The sequence below is a fragment of the Trichomycterus rosablanca genome, chromosome 17 (assembly GCF_030014385.1).
Source record: "Trichomycterus rosablanca isolate fTriRos1 chromosome 17, fTriRos1.hap1, whole genome shotgun sequence".
NCBI classification, from domain to species: domain Eukaryota; kingdom Metazoa; phylum Chordata; class Actinopteri; order Siluriformes; family Trichomycteridae; genus Trichomycterus; species Trichomycterus rosablanca.
In genome coordinates, this window is record NC_086004.1 from 28730590 (window position 1) to 28749509 (window position 18920).

The 18920-nt window shown below is 39.9% G+C and overlaps 2 protein-coding genes across 2 annotated transcripts; both read left to right on the forward strand.

Moving 5' to 3' along the window:
• The first annotated feature begins 4046 nt into the window (after positions 1–4046).
• On the forward strand, positions 4047–11440 carry slc39a1 (solute carrier family 39 member 1). Its single transcript, XM_063013240.1, has 4 exons — positions 4047–4355; positions 7589–7713; positions 8663–8983; positions 9149–11440. Exons 1-4 carry the CDS (start codon positions 4241–4243, stop codon positions 9500–9502), a joined length of 915 nt encoding a protein of 304 aa, XP_062869310.1. The 5' UTR covers positions 4047–4240; the 3' UTR covers positions 9503–11440.
• Positions 11441–12559: 1119 nt separating this feature from the next.
• Positions 12560–18907, forward strand: rlbp1a (retinaldehyde binding protein 1a). Its single transcript, XM_063012334.1, has 8 exons — positions 12560–12597; positions 13139–13178; positions 13703–13831; positions 14085–14289; positions 15383–15561; positions 16698–16856; positions 17749–17859; positions 18584–18907. The coding sequence occupies exons 2-8, from the start codon at positions 13170–13172 to the stop codon at positions 18728–18730; spliced, it is 939 nt and encodes a 312-aa protein (XP_062868404.1). The 5' UTR covers positions 12560–12597; positions 13139–13169; the 3' UTR covers positions 18731–18907.
• Positions 18908–18920: the final 13 nt, after the last annotated feature.

Genomic DNA, 18920 nt, shown 5'->3' on the forward strand with positions numbered 1-18920 from the left:
AGTTTATTTAGATATATACCATCATATTAAGTTTAAATCCTCACATATGAAAGATAATAATAAATAAAAAACACTTACGTGCAGTCATAATCCATTCTCTCCATTAGAGCTGCAGATAAATGCACACACTGATGCACGTAAAAACACCAAATAAATACAAAATACAAAATCACCCTCCTGTGTTTCAGTCTCACCCTCTCTGTATCTCACTCTCCCTTTCTGTCAGCGAGTGTCAGTTTCTCGCCGCTCCTCCTCCTCTCGCTCCATGAGCTTCAACTGGAACCTCAGTCGGAGTTTCAGGTTTCGGTGCCATCAGTGCGGTGCATGCCAGCTGGTGGGTTTGTGGATTAAATATACAAAGGTTTCAGGAGATGTAAATAAATCATAAATATAATTTGTATGGATTGTCTACTTAAGGATTTTTATAACTCATTGTTATTTATTTATTTATTATGATTTAACGTCATGTTTTACACTTTGGTTACATTCATGACATAACATAACTTCCGACACGACCCCTCCGACACGTGCAGTCATGAGCTTGTATTGTGTAAACTGAGTCATATTTGAATTGCATCTAATCAAATTGACAGGTTTTTTTCAGCATAAGGTTTAAATGTTGTTCCTAACCTTGGCAAGAGATCACTGTTCCATTCACTTTTTGGCCCTATTTACATGAGCACAGATGAATAACCAGCTATAGTCAATTATAATGGCTGATAAGAAATTAGAAGGCGATTCTGCAAAGCCACAGTGATAAAAAGCTCACTCGACTGTGGACAGTGGTAAAGTGGAGTCAATAAACAGACTTACTGAAAATGAAAAAGGTCATTATCACCTTCATAATCAGTGGCCAAAAGAAGTCTCGCCCCACATGTTCCAAAGTAAATCTGCTTAAAAGCTGAACACATTTACAGCATTTTATCCAAAGCGATTTGCAACTATTACTAAATACAATTCAAGCAAATGAGGATTAAGGGCCTTGCTCAGGGGCCCAACAAAGGCAACTTGGTGATGGCAACCTTCTGATTACTAATTCAGTGCCTTAACCACTCAGCTACCACTAGCAAGTCGATATCAATGTTCCTGTTATAAGGTCTATATTTCACTTCACTATGACATTTAGCAAACGCTCTGATCCACTAGTGTCGCACTTTTCTCAGCCACTACAGTTCATTTTTTATTTGTCAAACATGTTCCATGATCCCCTCACATTATCGAACCCTGGACAATGTCATTGTAGGTATTGCTTTCCGTGCAGGAGTGCCAGCAGGTCTCCTGCGGCCGTCATAAAACAAGAGCATGTCTGACTCTTCGTCCGCAGACACAATCAGGCCCTTCACTGACGTCCAGAATCATCTCTGTTCTGTCTGAGCTCTGTCTGCAGCCCTGGAAACCTGAGCATTAGCAGTGAAAGCACCGGTGCTGCCTCCCAACAAGGTCTTTTAATTCTGCTTTAGTGTCGCTCACAGTGGAACAATAACTTCCTCTTGTATTATTGATGGCTCGGGGAGCAGCGCTCACTCAGCGCCGCGGGGCTCAGTTAGCAGCAGGAATATTAAATGAGAAACTTTACTCTTCCTGCATCTTTTACTCACAAACTTGAGCTCTTACGAAGAGAAATACGACTTGAAGTTTTTACATTTATTCACATATTATCACCTCTTTATCCTGGTCAAGGTCTCAGAGAGTCCGGATTGCTTGGAATCACTGGGCGCAGTGCAGGATGTCAATCCATCACATAGCCTCAGCCATCCCCCCAGACATAGCCAATCATGTCTGTAAATGGACGCTCGACCGACTGATAGCACTGCTGGGGATTCGAACACTAGATCAGAGCTTAATTAACCGCTGTGTCACCTGATCAGCCAATGCTTTTAAAATCTGTATTGTAAATATATGCTGGTTGTAAATAGTGTAAATAATCATTTATTAATTCAGTCTATTATTTAATGACTGCCTAATTCTGATCAGGGTCACAGTGGGTTTAGCCGTTCACAAGGCAAACACACACAATTTAGTTTGCTTGCCCTTGCCCCATTGCTTATGAATATTTTTACAGATTACTGGATTCTGCTTAGCATGTGCGATACCCTACTGCTGCCCCACTGCGGTTTTCAACCATTGTCTGTTGTCTTTATTATAATTATATATATTATATAATATATTATAATATTATATATATTATAATTAATTATATTATATATGTCTTTATTCTTTAGATTTTTAGGCACACATAAATGTGTGTGTATTGTGTATATGTACATACTTCTAGTTCCTATGTTTACTTATTGTACGTGTAAGCGCTGTTGGATTGCTGTTCAATTTCAATAAAGGCATCTTATTATATTTTGTTAATAAACATCACAATCATTCTCAAATGTGTCGCGCTTCACCCACAACCTGTCCAACTCAACGAACACATTTCTAACAGGGGGTTTATTACATACTGTTACACACTGTAGCTTTAATAGAGGAACAAATTATGACACCCTGTATAACAGAAGAGAAGCAACACAACGGTATTATATTTTAAAATATACTTAGGGTCCTTTTTAAGGATTAAAAAATCACAATAGCAATAGAAACAACAGTGTAAAAAAGAACAAAATAAATTTTCCACACTTAGCAGACACTTTAATTTAAAGCGACTTACAATTATGACTGAACGGAATTTGAGGGTTAAGAGCCTTGCTCAGGGGCCCAACAGTGGCAACTTGCCGTTGGTGGGGCTTGAACCGGCAACCTTCTGATTACTAGTCCAGTACCTTAGCCACTGCCATTATATAAAATATGAAATAGTTACATGACACAAAATATGTCTCATCATGTAATAAAAATAATCACATTAATACAACAATTACTTTTTTCATTGTAATAATAGTGTAGCTGCTGTTTTGAAGTTGGTTTAGCGTGCAGTTTTATTCATTTATTTTTTAAATTCTTTATTTATTATTATTTGTTGAGTTGGTTGTCAGTAGAAACAATGAATTGAACTAAACTAACATTTACCAAGAGAAAATAATCTGTTGCTTGAACCTTGGAGTGAACAGACATGAACACTGCTGATCATGGTCACAAGACTGATCATGTGCCAGTTAGTCATGCAAGCTGAATTGCTCCCTCTCTCGGACATGAAGTGAACTGTATTGTGGGTAAACCTTGACTGTGTGGTGCACATTCTGTTCATATGGGTGAACAAAGGTAAAACACAGCAGTGCACAGTGCTGAGCTCAGTTCTGTTGTATTAAAAGCCATTATTTCTGAAGATCTTATCACATGATATACATTACTACTGCAGCAGATACTGTGAATGGTGCAGGCTTTAGGAATCTGAAAATATGGGTTCGATCCTTACATCAGTCACTGTAAGAAGATTGGCATGTTCTCCCCATGTCTGCATAGGTTTCCTGAAGGTACTCTAGTTTCCTTACAGGAACATGCCCATAGGTGGATTTGCTACTTTAATACTTTAAAATGTAAATAAGCTGGTGTTTTTGCAGCAGACACTGTGTATGGGGCAAGCGTTAGGGATCTAGAGACATGGACTCGATCCTCATGTCAGTCTCTGTAAGGAGATTGGTATGTTCTCCCCATGTCTGCATAGGTTTCCTGAAGGTACTCCAGTGTCCTTACAGGAACATGCCCATAGGTGGATTTGCTGCTTCAATACTTTACGATGTAAATAACATTGGATGAATGGGTAAGTGATTGATTGACACCCTTTTCACAATGGATACCTACACTGCGGGCTCTCACCGCGACTCTGACCAGGAATGAATGAGGTTTTTTTGTGGAACTGAGAACGCAGCACAAGGCATTATTTCAAACACCTTCAATCACAGAAAAGCGGAAGTTAGAAGACTAGGACGTGTCCTAATCCGCATTCCCTCTACATGATCACTTGTTCCCTTCACTGTAGCCGCTGTTTTCCTGCCTTAGAGCCGACTTTGTAGTGCACTTAACTTGATTTAGGACGCGACTGCTATGTAAATGAACCAGTGCGTCACTACACCAAGAGAACAACACGAGCTCCAGTAGAAGCGGATCGCTGAAACGCAACATGAGGCTGTCCAGATACTTTTAGACTTTTCTCTAACTGTTTGCAGGTTAAAAACACATCTAAGTGCACAATGACGGACTGATTAGTATTAAGTACTTTTAAATCTATGATATTTAAGGGAGATTGGAGAGAATTTCAGTGTTTGTTTACTATCACTCAGCTTTATATTAAACAGAGATGGAATATCTGCTGCTGGTGAAGATTTTAGCTCTGGTTGGGTTATTAGTTTTAACTTTGTTGTTTGGTTTCATTCCTGCCCGGATTAAATGGTTCCGAGAAACTACAGGAACAGGTGATGTGGTTTTCTTTCATTTTTATTATGACAAAGAATCTCTGCACTGTGAAAGTGATATACAAGCTTAGTTTACAAACACACTAAACATTACTGCAAACTAAACTAACTTCTATTTAATAATCCTGCTTCTGTCTTATTCATTTTATATTAGCTGCTAGATTCTGTGTTAAATCGTTTTAATGAATCTTCGAATCCTAAGTGGTTTAACTCCAGTCTTGCTGATTTTCTGAAGCAGTATAGCCCACCCTGATCACTTCTGTTATTCTTTATGATTGCTCATATAGCTGATGTTTTTGCTCAAATCCCCCCTGCTAACAAGTATAGTGTGTATATATTTAAAACAAATACAATTTACTAACCATTTTATCCTGGTCAGGGTCACTGTGGATTCAGAGCCAACGTGAAACAGTAAAACACTCAAATACATGCTTGTTTAATCAGATTTTTCTCTAAATTGCCCCTAGGTAAAGGTTTGAGCCTGTGGTGGGCTACAATCGCCACCCTGTCTGGATTGTTTTCCGACTTTGCACCCGATGTTTTTGGGTGGCACCGGACCCACCACAAACGTGACCAGGAAGAATCCATTAGTAAAAATGAATAAATCAGAAATGAGCTAATAGTGGAAAAGAAAACTTAAAACTAAATAGAACTAATCCTTTAAAAATAATCAAAAGAAATTAAACTGAAATTCATATAAATTAATACAATTACATAACATATTAATCACGTGATAAATAATGGTCAAAACAAACTAGTTTCATTTCTCTTGTACCCCATTCATTATCACACACACACACACACACACTGCACATTACTCAGCTTGATCATCTCTCATCAGTCTAAATAGTTTTCAATCTAATATTATGATTATTATTGACTGACACTGAATAAGTAATTGTGGGATTTATTATAAGACTACATTACAGCATGTCATTTATTCCTGAGTGGTTTCATTATCTCACATGCACACTTTTAATCTTTCACCTCGTTTCGGTTCTTCAGCACAAACTCAGCATTAAATCCAGGTCACCTGATGTAGGGAAGAGCAGTATAGTGTATAACACCACCACGGCCCGCAAACTATACTTGGTACATACGCCTGCTGAGTAAATGTAAAATAAAGTAAATAAATGTAAAATAAACTACATTTATTCTTCTGTTATAACTGTTAAAAAATGAAGTTACATATATAAATGTGAAATAAAACATACATGTACAGTTAGATGAATAAATATAAAAAATAACATACAATAATGTGAATAAATGTAAAATCAATGTAAAATAAAGTAAGTACATGTAAATTGTGGGGCCTTATTACAAAAATCACTTCAGACGAAGGTAAAATTTAACATCCACTTGTTACAAAAAGTAACATTCATTTAATCAATTTACTAAACACTTAATTCTGACCAGGGTCACAGTGGGTCCAGTGCCATGCACTAGACACAATGCAGAAATACATCTAGGCCAGTCAGGGTGCCAGTTAATCAAAAGGCAGCTTAAATGGGGCAAATCAGAGCTGTCTGTCCATTTTGGTATGTTTTAGAAAGTGAATAATGGAGCATCCAAACATAAACAGAGCCGTGTTTTTATGTGACACACACACACACACACACTAATACTATACTAATAATAAGTACAGAATTAGAGGATCTGAGCACCTTCATTCGGACATACACACATTGCACTAATTCTCTCGGGGCTTCGTGGTAATGAATTCCTGCAGTGATGTTTCAAAATATAGTGAAGGCTTAGAGTTTTGGAGCGTGATGTTAAACAGGTCTATGTGGACATAATGTTTGGTTGTCTTACTTCAGTAGGGATCCATAAAATCTTTTTTAGTTTTTTTTTCTTATTTTAATTCATCTTACTGAAGAGAGGACTGTGCTCTGTAAAACAGCTTACCGTGCAGAAAAATACCAGCAAAATGCTTACATAGAGCTTTTTCCTCAATGAAAAGGAGAAATAAACTGTTTTCGAGGCTCGACGCACAATCACTATGCCATGATCTTATTACATACCCGTCTCCTGATGTTACCATTCTTGTGTTATTTATAAAGATGTGTGTAAACTATATATTTTTTAATTACAAAAAAATAACCCAAAAGAAAAAAACTGTAAATCCTCGTTTATAAATCTTCATATTAGATTATCAGAAATTAATCAACTCCACTCAGAGAAATTAACCCCCCTCAACTATCTATACATGTAAGAACTAAAGCTGGTGTTCTGAGGACTGAATAGACTGTTAATCACGGTTATCTTTCAGGTGATCCTATAGGGTTTGGCTTTCAGTAACAGAATGAAACTCATGATTGAGCAGACATGCAGACAGACAGAACAGTGATTACTTTGTTCTGCAGTTGGTGGTTCAATCATGTTTTTTTTTTTTTTCAGCAAGCTCGCTGTCACTACTTTGGAAAGCAAAAAATCTACATTTTTAATGGGGTGATATAAACAAAAAAAGAAGCTTCAGTGGTCAGTGGTTAAAGGAACTTCACTAAAAGTTTACACAAGTTTACAGTGAAGCTTTCTGATAAGGTAAAGAAATGTGGAAGGAAAATGCACTGTTGCTGATGTCTTTATTTTTTAGAGGTGAACGGGGGTGGGTGTATTTGAAATAACCTTTTTTACTTCATTCTGGTATAAGAAATCAACTCAAAATTCAGTAAAGTTAAAAATCAACCCACACGGTTATGCTAAAAATAACCAAGCTTGTGCACTCACCTACTTAAATAAAATCACATCTTCTAAATAAATGTGTAACGTCTACTAATATTAATCATTTTACAATCATTGTAGATTACCTGAGGGGTTGTTCTATTATAATTACTTTATATAGTCATTTGTTCCCTATATAAGAACATCTTCACATGTGATTTTAATAAATGAGTTCCTTTGTTACAGTGCAGATGTATTTTTGTGCTTCACCCTGAGCACACAGTGAAAATGTGTTTGTGGAACTGAAAGTTCACTCCAAGTCTTTATTTGCAGATGTGCAGTCATATGACCAGGCAGAAGATAAATATTTCGGAATAAGCGTTTATGTGCTCGCTCATTAGCTCCCGTGAGTCGCTGTTGCAGAATAAATGTTTGTTCTGTCTGTGTGCTTCACATGTTCTTCACCTGAAGACGTCTCACTAAAGATAATTAGTGATTAAACAGGACAGTGAAAGCTGACCCGTATCTAATCAATACTAACGACTCGTTTTGTTTGGTCTCTTTCACAGAGACCCACCGGACGGTGCTGAGTTTGATCAGCTGCTTTGCCGGAGGAGTTTTCCTGGCCGCTTGTCTCTTGGACATTATTCCTGACTATCTCACTGATATAAATGAGCAGCTACAAGGTTTACAGGTGAGTTTATCTTTAGCTAACCATCAATTAACATTCCTGCTGTCACCAGAATGACCTGCATGTAAAAAAATTTTCCCACAGTGTGCCTGTCCAGTACAGTCCAGTCTTTAATCTGTGTGACTTACACTAATAGTTTCCAGTCTGAAACTTACCTGGAAGTGTTTATATAGGATACACGAGAACCTATTCACACACACACACACACACACACACACACGCATACACATAATCAGCGCACGTGCCTAATGCAGCCGATCTGACTTAAAAAAAAAAATTTCTCCCAATTTAGTGTAGTCAATTTGTCTTCCGCTGCTGGGGGATCCCCATTTTTTTGCAATCGAGATGGGTATATTGGTGCTCACGCCTCCTCCGACCTGTGCACAGCCCTTAACGGAACCCTTTTCCACCCATGCACTCTGCACAGGCGCCTCTATCCGCCAATCAGGGTTTTTACACAGCGTTTGAAGAACCCACCCACATAGTCCGGTCATCCCTCCCTACAGCCACTGCCAATTATGCCCGCTAGATTGCACCCGGCCGACCGGTGGCAATGCCGAGTTTCGAACCGAGGAGTTCAGAATCTCCTGACTGTTTTAACAGACGTAATTGTTCATGTTGTGAGGGAGGGCAGGATGAGGTATAATATCCTATCCACTAGTACAAGAGGTGGAGGAATACAGAGAGAACAGTGAGAACGGGGGACCTAACAGAAAGTTCTTAATGATAATGTAAGATCATCTATCCATGATATGAAGCTGAGGCAGAATTTGAAAACAGTATTTGTAAAATAATATTCTAAACAGCAACAGACTATTATGTTAGGGGGCACTTACTTTTCCACAAGAGTAATATTGGTTTTAGAAAACTTGATTTCTTTAATAATAAATGTTTTACAAAATGTGTCTGTTGTGTAATAGGTTTTCTGATTTTCTGATCCTTATTCCACCAGAGCGACTTCCCTCTGGCGGAGTTCATCATGGCCTGCGGCTTCTTCACCGTCCTCATCCTGGAGAGACTCGTGCTCAGCTGTACCGGACGAGGGGGTGAGGAGTCCACTCCTCTGCTTCATTCCAAGGGTCACGTTCATGCTTACGGTCACTCTCACGGTCACTCGCACCATTCTATAAACGACGTGGAGAGCAGCGGCCACCATGTGCACGTGGACCATCAGGCCCATTCCTCCTTCCGCTCGTTCATGCTCTTCCTCTCGCTGTCGCTGCACTCGGTGTTCGAAGGACTGGCCATCGGTCTGCAAACCACAAACACAAAGGTGAGAACGTAAAAATATGATGTTTAAAGCCCAAAATATGTGGACATCCCTCTTCTTATTACTGAATTCAGGTGTGACACACCTGTTGCTAACATAAATGCAGCATTTAGGGAAGGGCCTTTCCTGTTCCTGTATGAAATAAAAGCGCTCTGTTTTGGTGTTTAGGTTTTGGAGATCTGCATTGCCATCGTGGTGCACAAGAGCATCATCGTCTTCAGTCTGTCGGTAAAGCTGGTCCAGAGCGCCGTCCCACCCGGCTGGGTCGCCATCTACATCATCGTCTTCACCCTCATGTCGCCCATCGGCATCGGCCTGGGCATCGGGGTGAGCGAAGCCGAGTTACAGGCGGGGGCGTTGATCCAGGCCGTGCTGGAAGGCCTCGCCGCAGGGACGTTTGTGTACATCACGTTTCTGGAGATCCTTCCTCACGAGCTCAACTCTCCAGAGAGACAGCTCCTCAAAGTGCTCTTCATATTACTCGGCTTCTCGCTGATGGCCGGCCTGTGCTTTATAGGCTGAGAGAGCTTATCAGCAGTAAAAGAGAACCTTAGGGGGTCAAAGCTGCTCCCAGTTTATCCAGCTGACATCGATTTTTAGTGGTTTTTTTATTTATTAAAGTTTGAATTTGTGTTTTAATGGACGTTATTCAAAGTGCCACTAATCTATTTTAGATCTATATGATATTAGTGCTGGGATTTAGATCTTGCAGGTTCGAATCTCAGCTGTGCTACTGGCCAGCCGGGCACCTACACGCAGACACGATTGGCTGACGTGTACGGGAGGGCCTTATTACTGCTGCCTTGATAGCGGCCTCTGGTGGCTGGTCGAGGCGCCTGCACAGAGACGGGGGATAACAGAAAGCAGTGCGTGATTCTCTGTACTGTGTGAACTCGCCGTGCAGGAGAAATGAAGCGGTCGGCTACTGCACATGTGTCAGAGGGGCCTGTGTTAGGTACGGCCTTCTTCGGTCATGTAATTAGGGTAATTGGATACGACACGATTAGGAGAAAAAGGGGGAAAATTGTGTAAATCAAATAAAACTGACAACACAGTGGTTTAAAGAGAAGATCATGAAATAATTTCTATACTAACTGACCTATTAGACAGAGATTAGATTATATTCAGTTTTAATCAGAAGAATCTTATGCCGTATGTGCTTTTACTTTATCGTCTTTGTGTCTCAGGTTGTTATAAGGACACGAGACATTTGGGGAATATATTTTAGCATCATATTTCAAACCACTGTCACCCAGACGGGCAGTATTTTACGTAAACAAAGACTGTCCTATTTTGAAGGCAGCGTCACTGTGGTCGAATATTAGAAGTGTTACATCACAAGAAGTCAGTCTTGTGGTCTGTTCTCCAGAAGAATGTTCCTAAAAATATTTCAACATTTTAATAGCTAATGATAAACCAGAGATGAAGATTTGAAATGTTTACAGTTCTGGATGCACCACTACTAGTATAACTAGTTTAAACTGACCTTCATCTTTACTCAGCCGAGAGTGTTTATTCTGTTCTTTGTAAATGGTCTTCCGAGCCCCGACGATGCCAGAAATGAAGAGCTTTTAACGGTGTCGCCCTTCCTGTTCCACGTGCAGAAAGCCAGTTCTATAATCCTGACCTCAACCTCAGTGAAAAACTGTGGGATGAATTGGAATGTCACCAATGCTCTTGTGACTGAATGGCCTTCTCTGAAGGTGGGGCGGCTGAACAGCTTTATTGTACATCAACATAGAATTGTTCAGTCAGAAACTGGAAAGGAACATCGTTCTACTGAAAGTGTTCTGATGATGATGATGATGATGATGATGATGAAGAATGCGTGACTCTCCGATCCCTGTGTAAATCCATCTCTGAAAGGTGAAAAGAAGCGGTCCTGGACATACCTTGTGTCGGGTCGGAGTGGACGTGTCTTAGGTGGGCTGTCCTCGGTTAGGGTCAGGGTCTGGAGCAGTGGAGAAGAGTTAAAATTGGGTAAATGACCAGTTTAGGGAAAATGCAGAAACGGTGTTCAAAATGCAAAATTAAAAATAACAATATCAGTAGGCACATCCGAATGGGAACAAATAAAACCTAAAATGTGGCATGTTTTTTTAAATTTTCTATTATGTCAAATATAGTGAATTAATAAAATTGTGCCATAAAATATGCAGAAAAAGACGGATTTTACTGATTTTGAGGTTTCCTGACGTTTTTAATGACTATTTTTGTCAAAAAATCATTAATATTTCAAGACTGCTATAAAGTGTATGTAAACTTCTGACCTTACCTGTATTTCTGACACTCAAATACTCATACAGGTTACAAGATTTTGTTGGCTTTGTTGAATTTTTGAAGACTTATGTTGACTGAAACCAGTTTTGACTAGTTCTGTTTACACCAAGAGTTTTGGGTTACACAACGCTTTACCTGTAAATAAACTTGTTATAATAAACTTATTTACTACAGAGAAAAGTTGCAAAAGTGTTTAAAAGACCAGAACTGTGACACACTTGTTTATTATAAGTCTATGCAAATGTTATGTATTATACAGATTCATTTATTCATCACAAACACAAGCTCATTATTTTTATGTCTTCAGTGTTTAAGCTGCACGATCAATAAACCACTTTGTGTTTAGAAACCTGTGCTGTTCAAACAAATGAAAACTGTTTGTTCTTGTTGGTTTTAAGAAGAAAAGCTGCAGTTTGTTGTTCAGTCTGAAATGAAAAGAATATTTTACACACTTTCTGCTGACAGGTTTATGTTGTTGTTGTTTGGTCACATGAGGTGTTTGTATTTAGAAAGATCAGGATGTACAGTGTGACACGAAACCTAAAAATTGGGGTGCACCTATCAGTGCCCTCTTAATACCAGCTCCGAACCTGGGTAAACATGAAGGGTTGCATCAGGAAGGGTATGCGGTGTAAAAACTGCTGGATCAAAAGACATATTTACATACCGGAGCGGTTAATGCCCGGATTAACAACGTCCACCTCCAGTACTGTTGGTCAGCAGAGTACTGATGGAAACAGCATGAATGGAACCAAAGTGTACAACATCACCTTAAAATCATAATAAATAAATAAACCACCTGAATGATGCAGCAGAATTTAAGATTAACGCTCTGAAATGAATATCCCACACTCGCCATTTACTCACTTACACCCTGGTTCTACCCACACCATCGGCTGTGCCGCAGTACCACTTTGCACCTTGTTATTATGCAATTATGCATTTACACTTGATGCACCGATCCATTACAGGCCATCATTCACTCACCAACCCACTCACATCTAGGGGCTGTTTACAGAAGCCAATCCACATACTGGCTGAGGATGTGGGAGAAACCCAAAATACCAAAATCCCTATAGGCATGGGAGAACATACTAAACCTCTTACATACTGGCTGAAGGAAAGTACCCCCTTACACCCACTCTGTGTACTTGCCACCTTTATGTCCTTTTGTGCTGCTCTGATTTAGACACTGTAATTGGTCAGTCTCTCAGTGATGGACATTTTGCATCACTTCACCCCCGCCCCTTTCATTTATTAGCCCCAGAGTAGCCATTCTGCCCCTCTCTGGATCACAGATCAGTCTGGATAGAGGAGCTCTGGTTTCACTGGCGAAGGTAAGAGCTTCTGTCAGGTTTCATACCAAACTGTCTGTTTCTGTTTAATCAAGAACTCTTTCTGGTTATGAATATTTGCTGCTCTCAGGTGTTTGTAGATTGTACAGCTGATGTAAACGAAATATGATTTATAAAGCAGGAGTCAGCTGTAAATTACACTATACTAATAACATTGGGATCCAGGGGTCAAATCCAGGTGGTGCCATCAGCCGGTTGGACGTCTATATAAAGACATGATTCGGCTATGTCTGAGGGGGAGAGGGGAGTTGCATAATTGAGCTTTATGTATCTTTATGCTAAAGGCTTTTCTCCTTGCTCCAAATAACCTGCAGGAGGTGGATTGGCTGCATTAGGTTAGCCCAGTTGTGAGAGACTTTGTCAGTAAATCATTAATCAAGTGAATCGAATGAATCAGAAGCATTCTCAGTGTGGGTCCAGTGTTTCCAGGTGCTGTAAAGCCAGGATCTGGTCACCAGTACAGAAGCTAAACCAGTAAGCTTCCACTGAACCAGTAAACTAAAACCACTCCTTGTTTTTTCAGTGTTGGTAAATCTGCTGAAGATCTGACGATCATGGATTCTGTAAGTTCATCTGCTTATTTATGACTGGTTTAGTCTCCAAATCACTGGTTTGGTTTCCAAATAACTAGTTTAGTTTTCAAATCACTGGTTTAGTCTTCACATTACTTGTTTAATCTCTGCATTACTAGTTTAGTCTCCATCTCCAAATCATTGATTTAGTCTCCACATCACTGGTTTAGTCTCCTCATCACTAGTTTAGTCTCCACATAGCTGGTTTAGTCTTCACATTACAGGTTTAGTCTTTACATTACAGGTTTAGTCTCCACATCACTAGTTTAGTCTCCTCATCACTAGTTTAGTCTCCACATAGCTGGTTTAGCCTCCACATCACTGGTTTAGTCTCCACATCACTTATTTAGTCTTCACATTACTGGTTTAATCTCTGCATTACTAGTTTAGTCTCATCTCCAAATCATTGATTTAGTCTCCACATCACTGATTCAGTCTCCACATTACGGAACAACATGAAACTTTATGATGGTTGTGTAATGCTTTTATTTTTTCTTTTGGTGTAACTGAATCAGACTGGAACGTTCCGCATCGTGTCAGAGGAGGAACAGGCGCTGCGCTCCAAACTCGAGCACCTCAGCATCAAGGATCACGGTCCTGTGTTCGGCCCATGTCACAAACTTCCTGACCACACGGTGCAGAAAGTAAATCCTTTATTCTTCCTTCTTTTTATCACGTATTTATATTTTTATTGTGAAGCCAGATGGGGCAGCGGCTAGAGTGGGTGCTACACAGCATCATGGACCCTAGAGACCTGGATTCTATTCTCTATGGGTTTTCCTTTGGTGAACTTTTACCTCCCGTTAAAATGTATGCAGAAGGTGGAGTGGCAGCTTCAAACTGGCACTGTGTGATGAAGCGTTCCACCTAACCCAGCTCTGTCTTCCTCACCACCAGGCCAAGGACGAGCTGAACGAGACAGCGGAGAGAAGAGTTTCCGCTCTGAAGGATCTCAGGTCTCTAATCCGTGAGAAGGCCGAGGGCGGTGACGACCTGTCCGTGGGGGTGCGGGAGAAATTTGGAGATAAAGCGGATTCTCTGCTCCTGAGGTTCATCCGTGCCAGGAAGTTTGACGTAACCAGAGCTCACGAACTTATGAGAGGTAAATCCTTGTGTTTACTCTGGTCAGGGTGCAGGGTGGTCCGTCCAGGAGATTTTGGTGACTGGAGAAGAGAGCCCATGTACTGATGTTTTAGGATGATCGACTGGCTAGTATTAATTCCTCAATTGTTTGGGATGTTAAAATAAAGGAGTGTGCACCCAGTGGTTTTGGAACAGGATCTGTAGCTTTTAAAGGTTGAATGAAAGAATAAATGAGTGTAAGAATGTATTTTTATTGATGTGTGAGTACAACATTGTTCCGCTAAAGCCATGTGTAACGTTTCACACAGTTACAGGCCTCTCCGCAAATCTGCATCTCATTCACGGCTCTCTGGATTCATTCTGACAGAAAGAAACGCTCTGCTTTAATCGTGCCATCCCAAATGTTTCGACAGAGACTCTTTGTGTGTAAATAGAGCATGTTTATTTTCCCTGGAACAGTTTGGACAGACCTGCTTTGATGCACCGACTCTCACACACATCGGAGCTTCTGCTTTTCTTCTGTATGTGTACGCATGAGAGACGCGCCACTGTTAATGAGCACATGTTAGATCTTAATTAGTGCATCGTGGGAGATACGCTAAGCCTCAAAACAAAGCCAGACAGGGCGCTCATTGTGCAGGATTTGCTTTGCTTTTTGTTCAATTAATATAAAAAGAAACTGATTATGGTTCTGGAATGACCCAGTCTGGACTTGAACCCCAATGAAACGTTGTGTCGGACCTTAAATGGGCGCTCCACGGTCAGAAGCCTTTAATGTGGCTGAATTAAAGCACTACATTTCTCCACAGCAATGTGACATTCTGTTTTTAACCATGTGATTGAAGTTGCTGATGCTAAAGGTGCGAATGCTTTTTCACATTGGTGGTATAGGTGTTGCATAACCATAAGCTTTACTGAAATTACGTTCTGTATGAGGATCTGACACCATTTCATTTGAAAAACATGCAAAAATGGAGACAATTGGGACAATTAGGATTTATATTTAGATATTCTACTTTCACTCTAATCTACTTCCACTTGTTACATACTGGTGCCTGTTTCTTTAACCAGTTTGTGTACAATTACCAGATTATCTTCCTGTTTCTTATTAGGTTACATTCGTTTTCGACGGAACTTTACCGAGCTGTTCGAGAATTTGACCCCTGAAGCGGTGCGCAGTACCATTGAGGCCGGCTACCCACAAATCCTTAGCACACGGGACAAATATGGCCGGGTGGTTCTGCTCTTCAACATTGAGAACTGGGATTTGGAGGAGATCACTTTCGATGAAGTACGTGTTTCAGTGTTTGCTATTTTATTGGCATAAAAACCTGTCCCATGATGCACCACAGAGCAAAACAGGAGGTGCTTGTACCAGAACGCAAATTTTCTGAATTTCTGTTTGGAGTTGGCATGTTCTCCCTGTGTCTGTGTGGGTTTTCTTCAAAGGCATAAAGTCAGGCCAATTGGAGCTACTAAAAATGTGTGTATGAGTGTATGTGTGTGTACTCTGTGATGGACTGGCAACCTGTCCGGGGTGTTTCCTGTTTTTCACCCAATGAATCAGACCCACCATGACCTTGACCGGGATTAACCGGTGGTCAAACAGACAACAAATGAATGAATTAAATAATGCTAGTTTAAAAATAACAACATCGCACCTTAGATGATTAATTTAACTGGTTTGGTCTGGTTCTATAACCTTTCTTGGCCTTGCTGTTTGTTCCTTGGATTGATTACAGCTTGTGACTTCTCTGTGCCCTTATAAACAGGGCTAGTTTGACGACGATTTAAAATGTGCATGAAAGCCCAGTGGTCTTTTTATCAGGGACAAAAACAAATGGCATTTTACAGAGAATTTTGACACCACAAACTTAATCTTCTGAACTGCTGGATGTTCATGACCCAGCATGTTGATACATTTATAGAAAACCCACAAAAACAGAACTGAAAGTATCTTAATATAAACCTGAACTGAAAGAACTTAGGTGGCACAGTGGCTCGGTGGGTAGCACTGATGCCTCACAGCAAGAAGGTGTGTGTGTGTGTGTTTGCTCTGTGATCGACTGGCGACCTGTCCAGGGTGTTTCCTGCCTTTCGCCCAATGACTCAGACCCACCGTGACCCTGAATAGGATCATTTAAATGATCTGTCTGTAAATTATCATTAACGATTTTATTAATGAAGCTGTGACAAAAACAGTTGATGTGACAGTTTGGGACAAAGAGGCCTGGACAGATGAAATGTGGTAGCGGTGCCCCTATTTATACAACAGCTGCTATGGTTCGGTAACAAAAAAGTAGAGAAAATGTTGTAGCAATAGGCAACTTATCATTAAGATAATGAGTTTCTCTAGCATGTAGCAGCTCTAGAAGTCCATGTGGTCTACTGTAACCCTGTCTATAAATGAATCAACACATATCACAGACCCTGCGTGCGTACTGCGTGATCCTGGAGAAACTTCTGGAAAACGAGGAGACGCAGATCAACGGTTTTGTTCTTATCGAGAACTTTAAGGGCTTCACCATGCAGCACGCGTCTGGTATCAAACACACCGAGCTGAAGAAGATGGTCGACATGCTGCAGGTGAGAAACAACATGGTGAGATGTTGAAACACAGTCAATTATGGTAAAGTTATAAATCAGCAAATTAAAAACAAACAAACAAATAAATAATTCAATAAATAAAACTCCAACCCCCCACCCCCACCCCCACCCCCACCACCTCCTCTTTACATTTAGGTAATGATTCATGAATACAGACGTTTAGTATTTGTTAGCTTTGCTAAGAGCTAAGAGGCTAATGTTGCTAACAAGTAATGCAAGCATTTCACCTAAAACCCATAAACATATACCTAATCTACTTATAGTTTCTAAATTTAAAGGAGTACTATTTGGTGTAGTCTGTATGTGTGAAATAAAAACAACGGGGAAAGTGATTCAGGTGGATCGAATGACTTTCACCATGTTACTGTCCTCACATACATGGTGACGTTTTGTTTATAAATTACAGCAAGGGCATCAAAACTGCGGCCCTTGGAGTATTTTAGAAATTATTAAGCAGTTTTTATTAATTTATTTTTATTTTAGAACTTATTGAGCTTAAAAATATTAAGAATTAAGCAGTTAAAAAAGAAAAGAAAAATAAATTCCTAGTTTGAACACTGGGTGTCGCTATAATACAGTCTGAAACGCTCCCCATAATGAGCATTAACGACGTTACACCAACATTAATGTTGAGGAAATGATTTTAGTGGGAAGTGGGTATGTTTAATTTGTCAAGAAGCTTCTGTAATTACAGTGTAATGACAGTCTGCATACTCCAGATTCTTTAAAATACTGGGGTCAGCCACTGTATGACGTCCCTGGAGCCAAGAGGGTTAAGGGCCTTACTCAAGGGCCCGACAGTGGCTGCGTGGCAGAGCCAGGATTTGAACCCACAACAAAAAATAACTAAGCGGTCATTTCTTTTGTACAGGACTCGTTCCCTGCACGGTTCAAGGCTGTGCATGTGATCCACCAGCCGTGGTACTTCACCACCACCTACAACGTGGCCAAATCCTTCATGAAGGGCAAACTGCTGGAAAGAGTGAGTATGAAAATTTAGCAGATACACCGTATAAGCAAAAGTATGTGGACACCAGATTATAAGCTTGTTGGCCATCCTGTTTTAAAGCGATTGGCATTAATATACAGTAGAATCTCCCAACTCTCCAGTGTGGGTAAAAAGTCTTTAACATTTTAGAAAAAGGCACAATCATAGTGGAACTGGGAATGGCCATTCCCAGCCTGTATTCACAACAATGTAAGCACATTATTTATTTTATATATTCTAATGTATATATTTTATGCACCTGTTAGCACTGTTCGTAGCTGAAACACCAAGTACACGTACTTCTTGCCAATGAATGTATATATAATGTATATTATTATTATATTTTTGACCTTTTTGTGTGGACTGGATCCTGTTTTACTTGAATCATCTATAGGAAAAAAGAGTGCTAACCTTTATTTGTTACTGCATTGTGGTACTTTCAGGAGTACACACTTTCAACACACATAACTGGACCTTTATCCTAAAATGCTTTGGATATGAAACTACATTTATGTATAAAAAAAAAAAAAAAAAAAACTTCATTTTAGTGTCATTTTATTAAGGAAACCCTGAGCTTTGCTGTATATTATATTTACTGAAACACGTGCATCTGTCATGTGCAGTTGTGCTCTTGGTGTATTTCTATCATAATTAAGTAAACACTAATACAGATTTATAAAGACCACACGTTCTGACTTGCTCTTTATTTCTGGCTCAGGTGTTTGTTCATGGTGACGATCTGGATTCTTACTTCAGGGACTTCGATATCAATATTCTTCCTCCAGACTTCGATGGGAAAGGCCCGAGCTGTGATGGGAGAGAGACGGCGATGAAGCTGTTCGGCTCTGAGGATACGGCTCTGTAAACACTGGACGCAGATTATTATTCGTGTATATGTGCAGTAGAACGATCTACAAACTAACATCTGGAGTTGGAAGCATATAATTTCCTATATATGATTGATTTATTACAGCTGTTAGTAACTGTTGTAGCTGAAACACATACATTAAAATTAGAAGGGGTGTCCCTATACTTTTGTTTACATACTATACTGT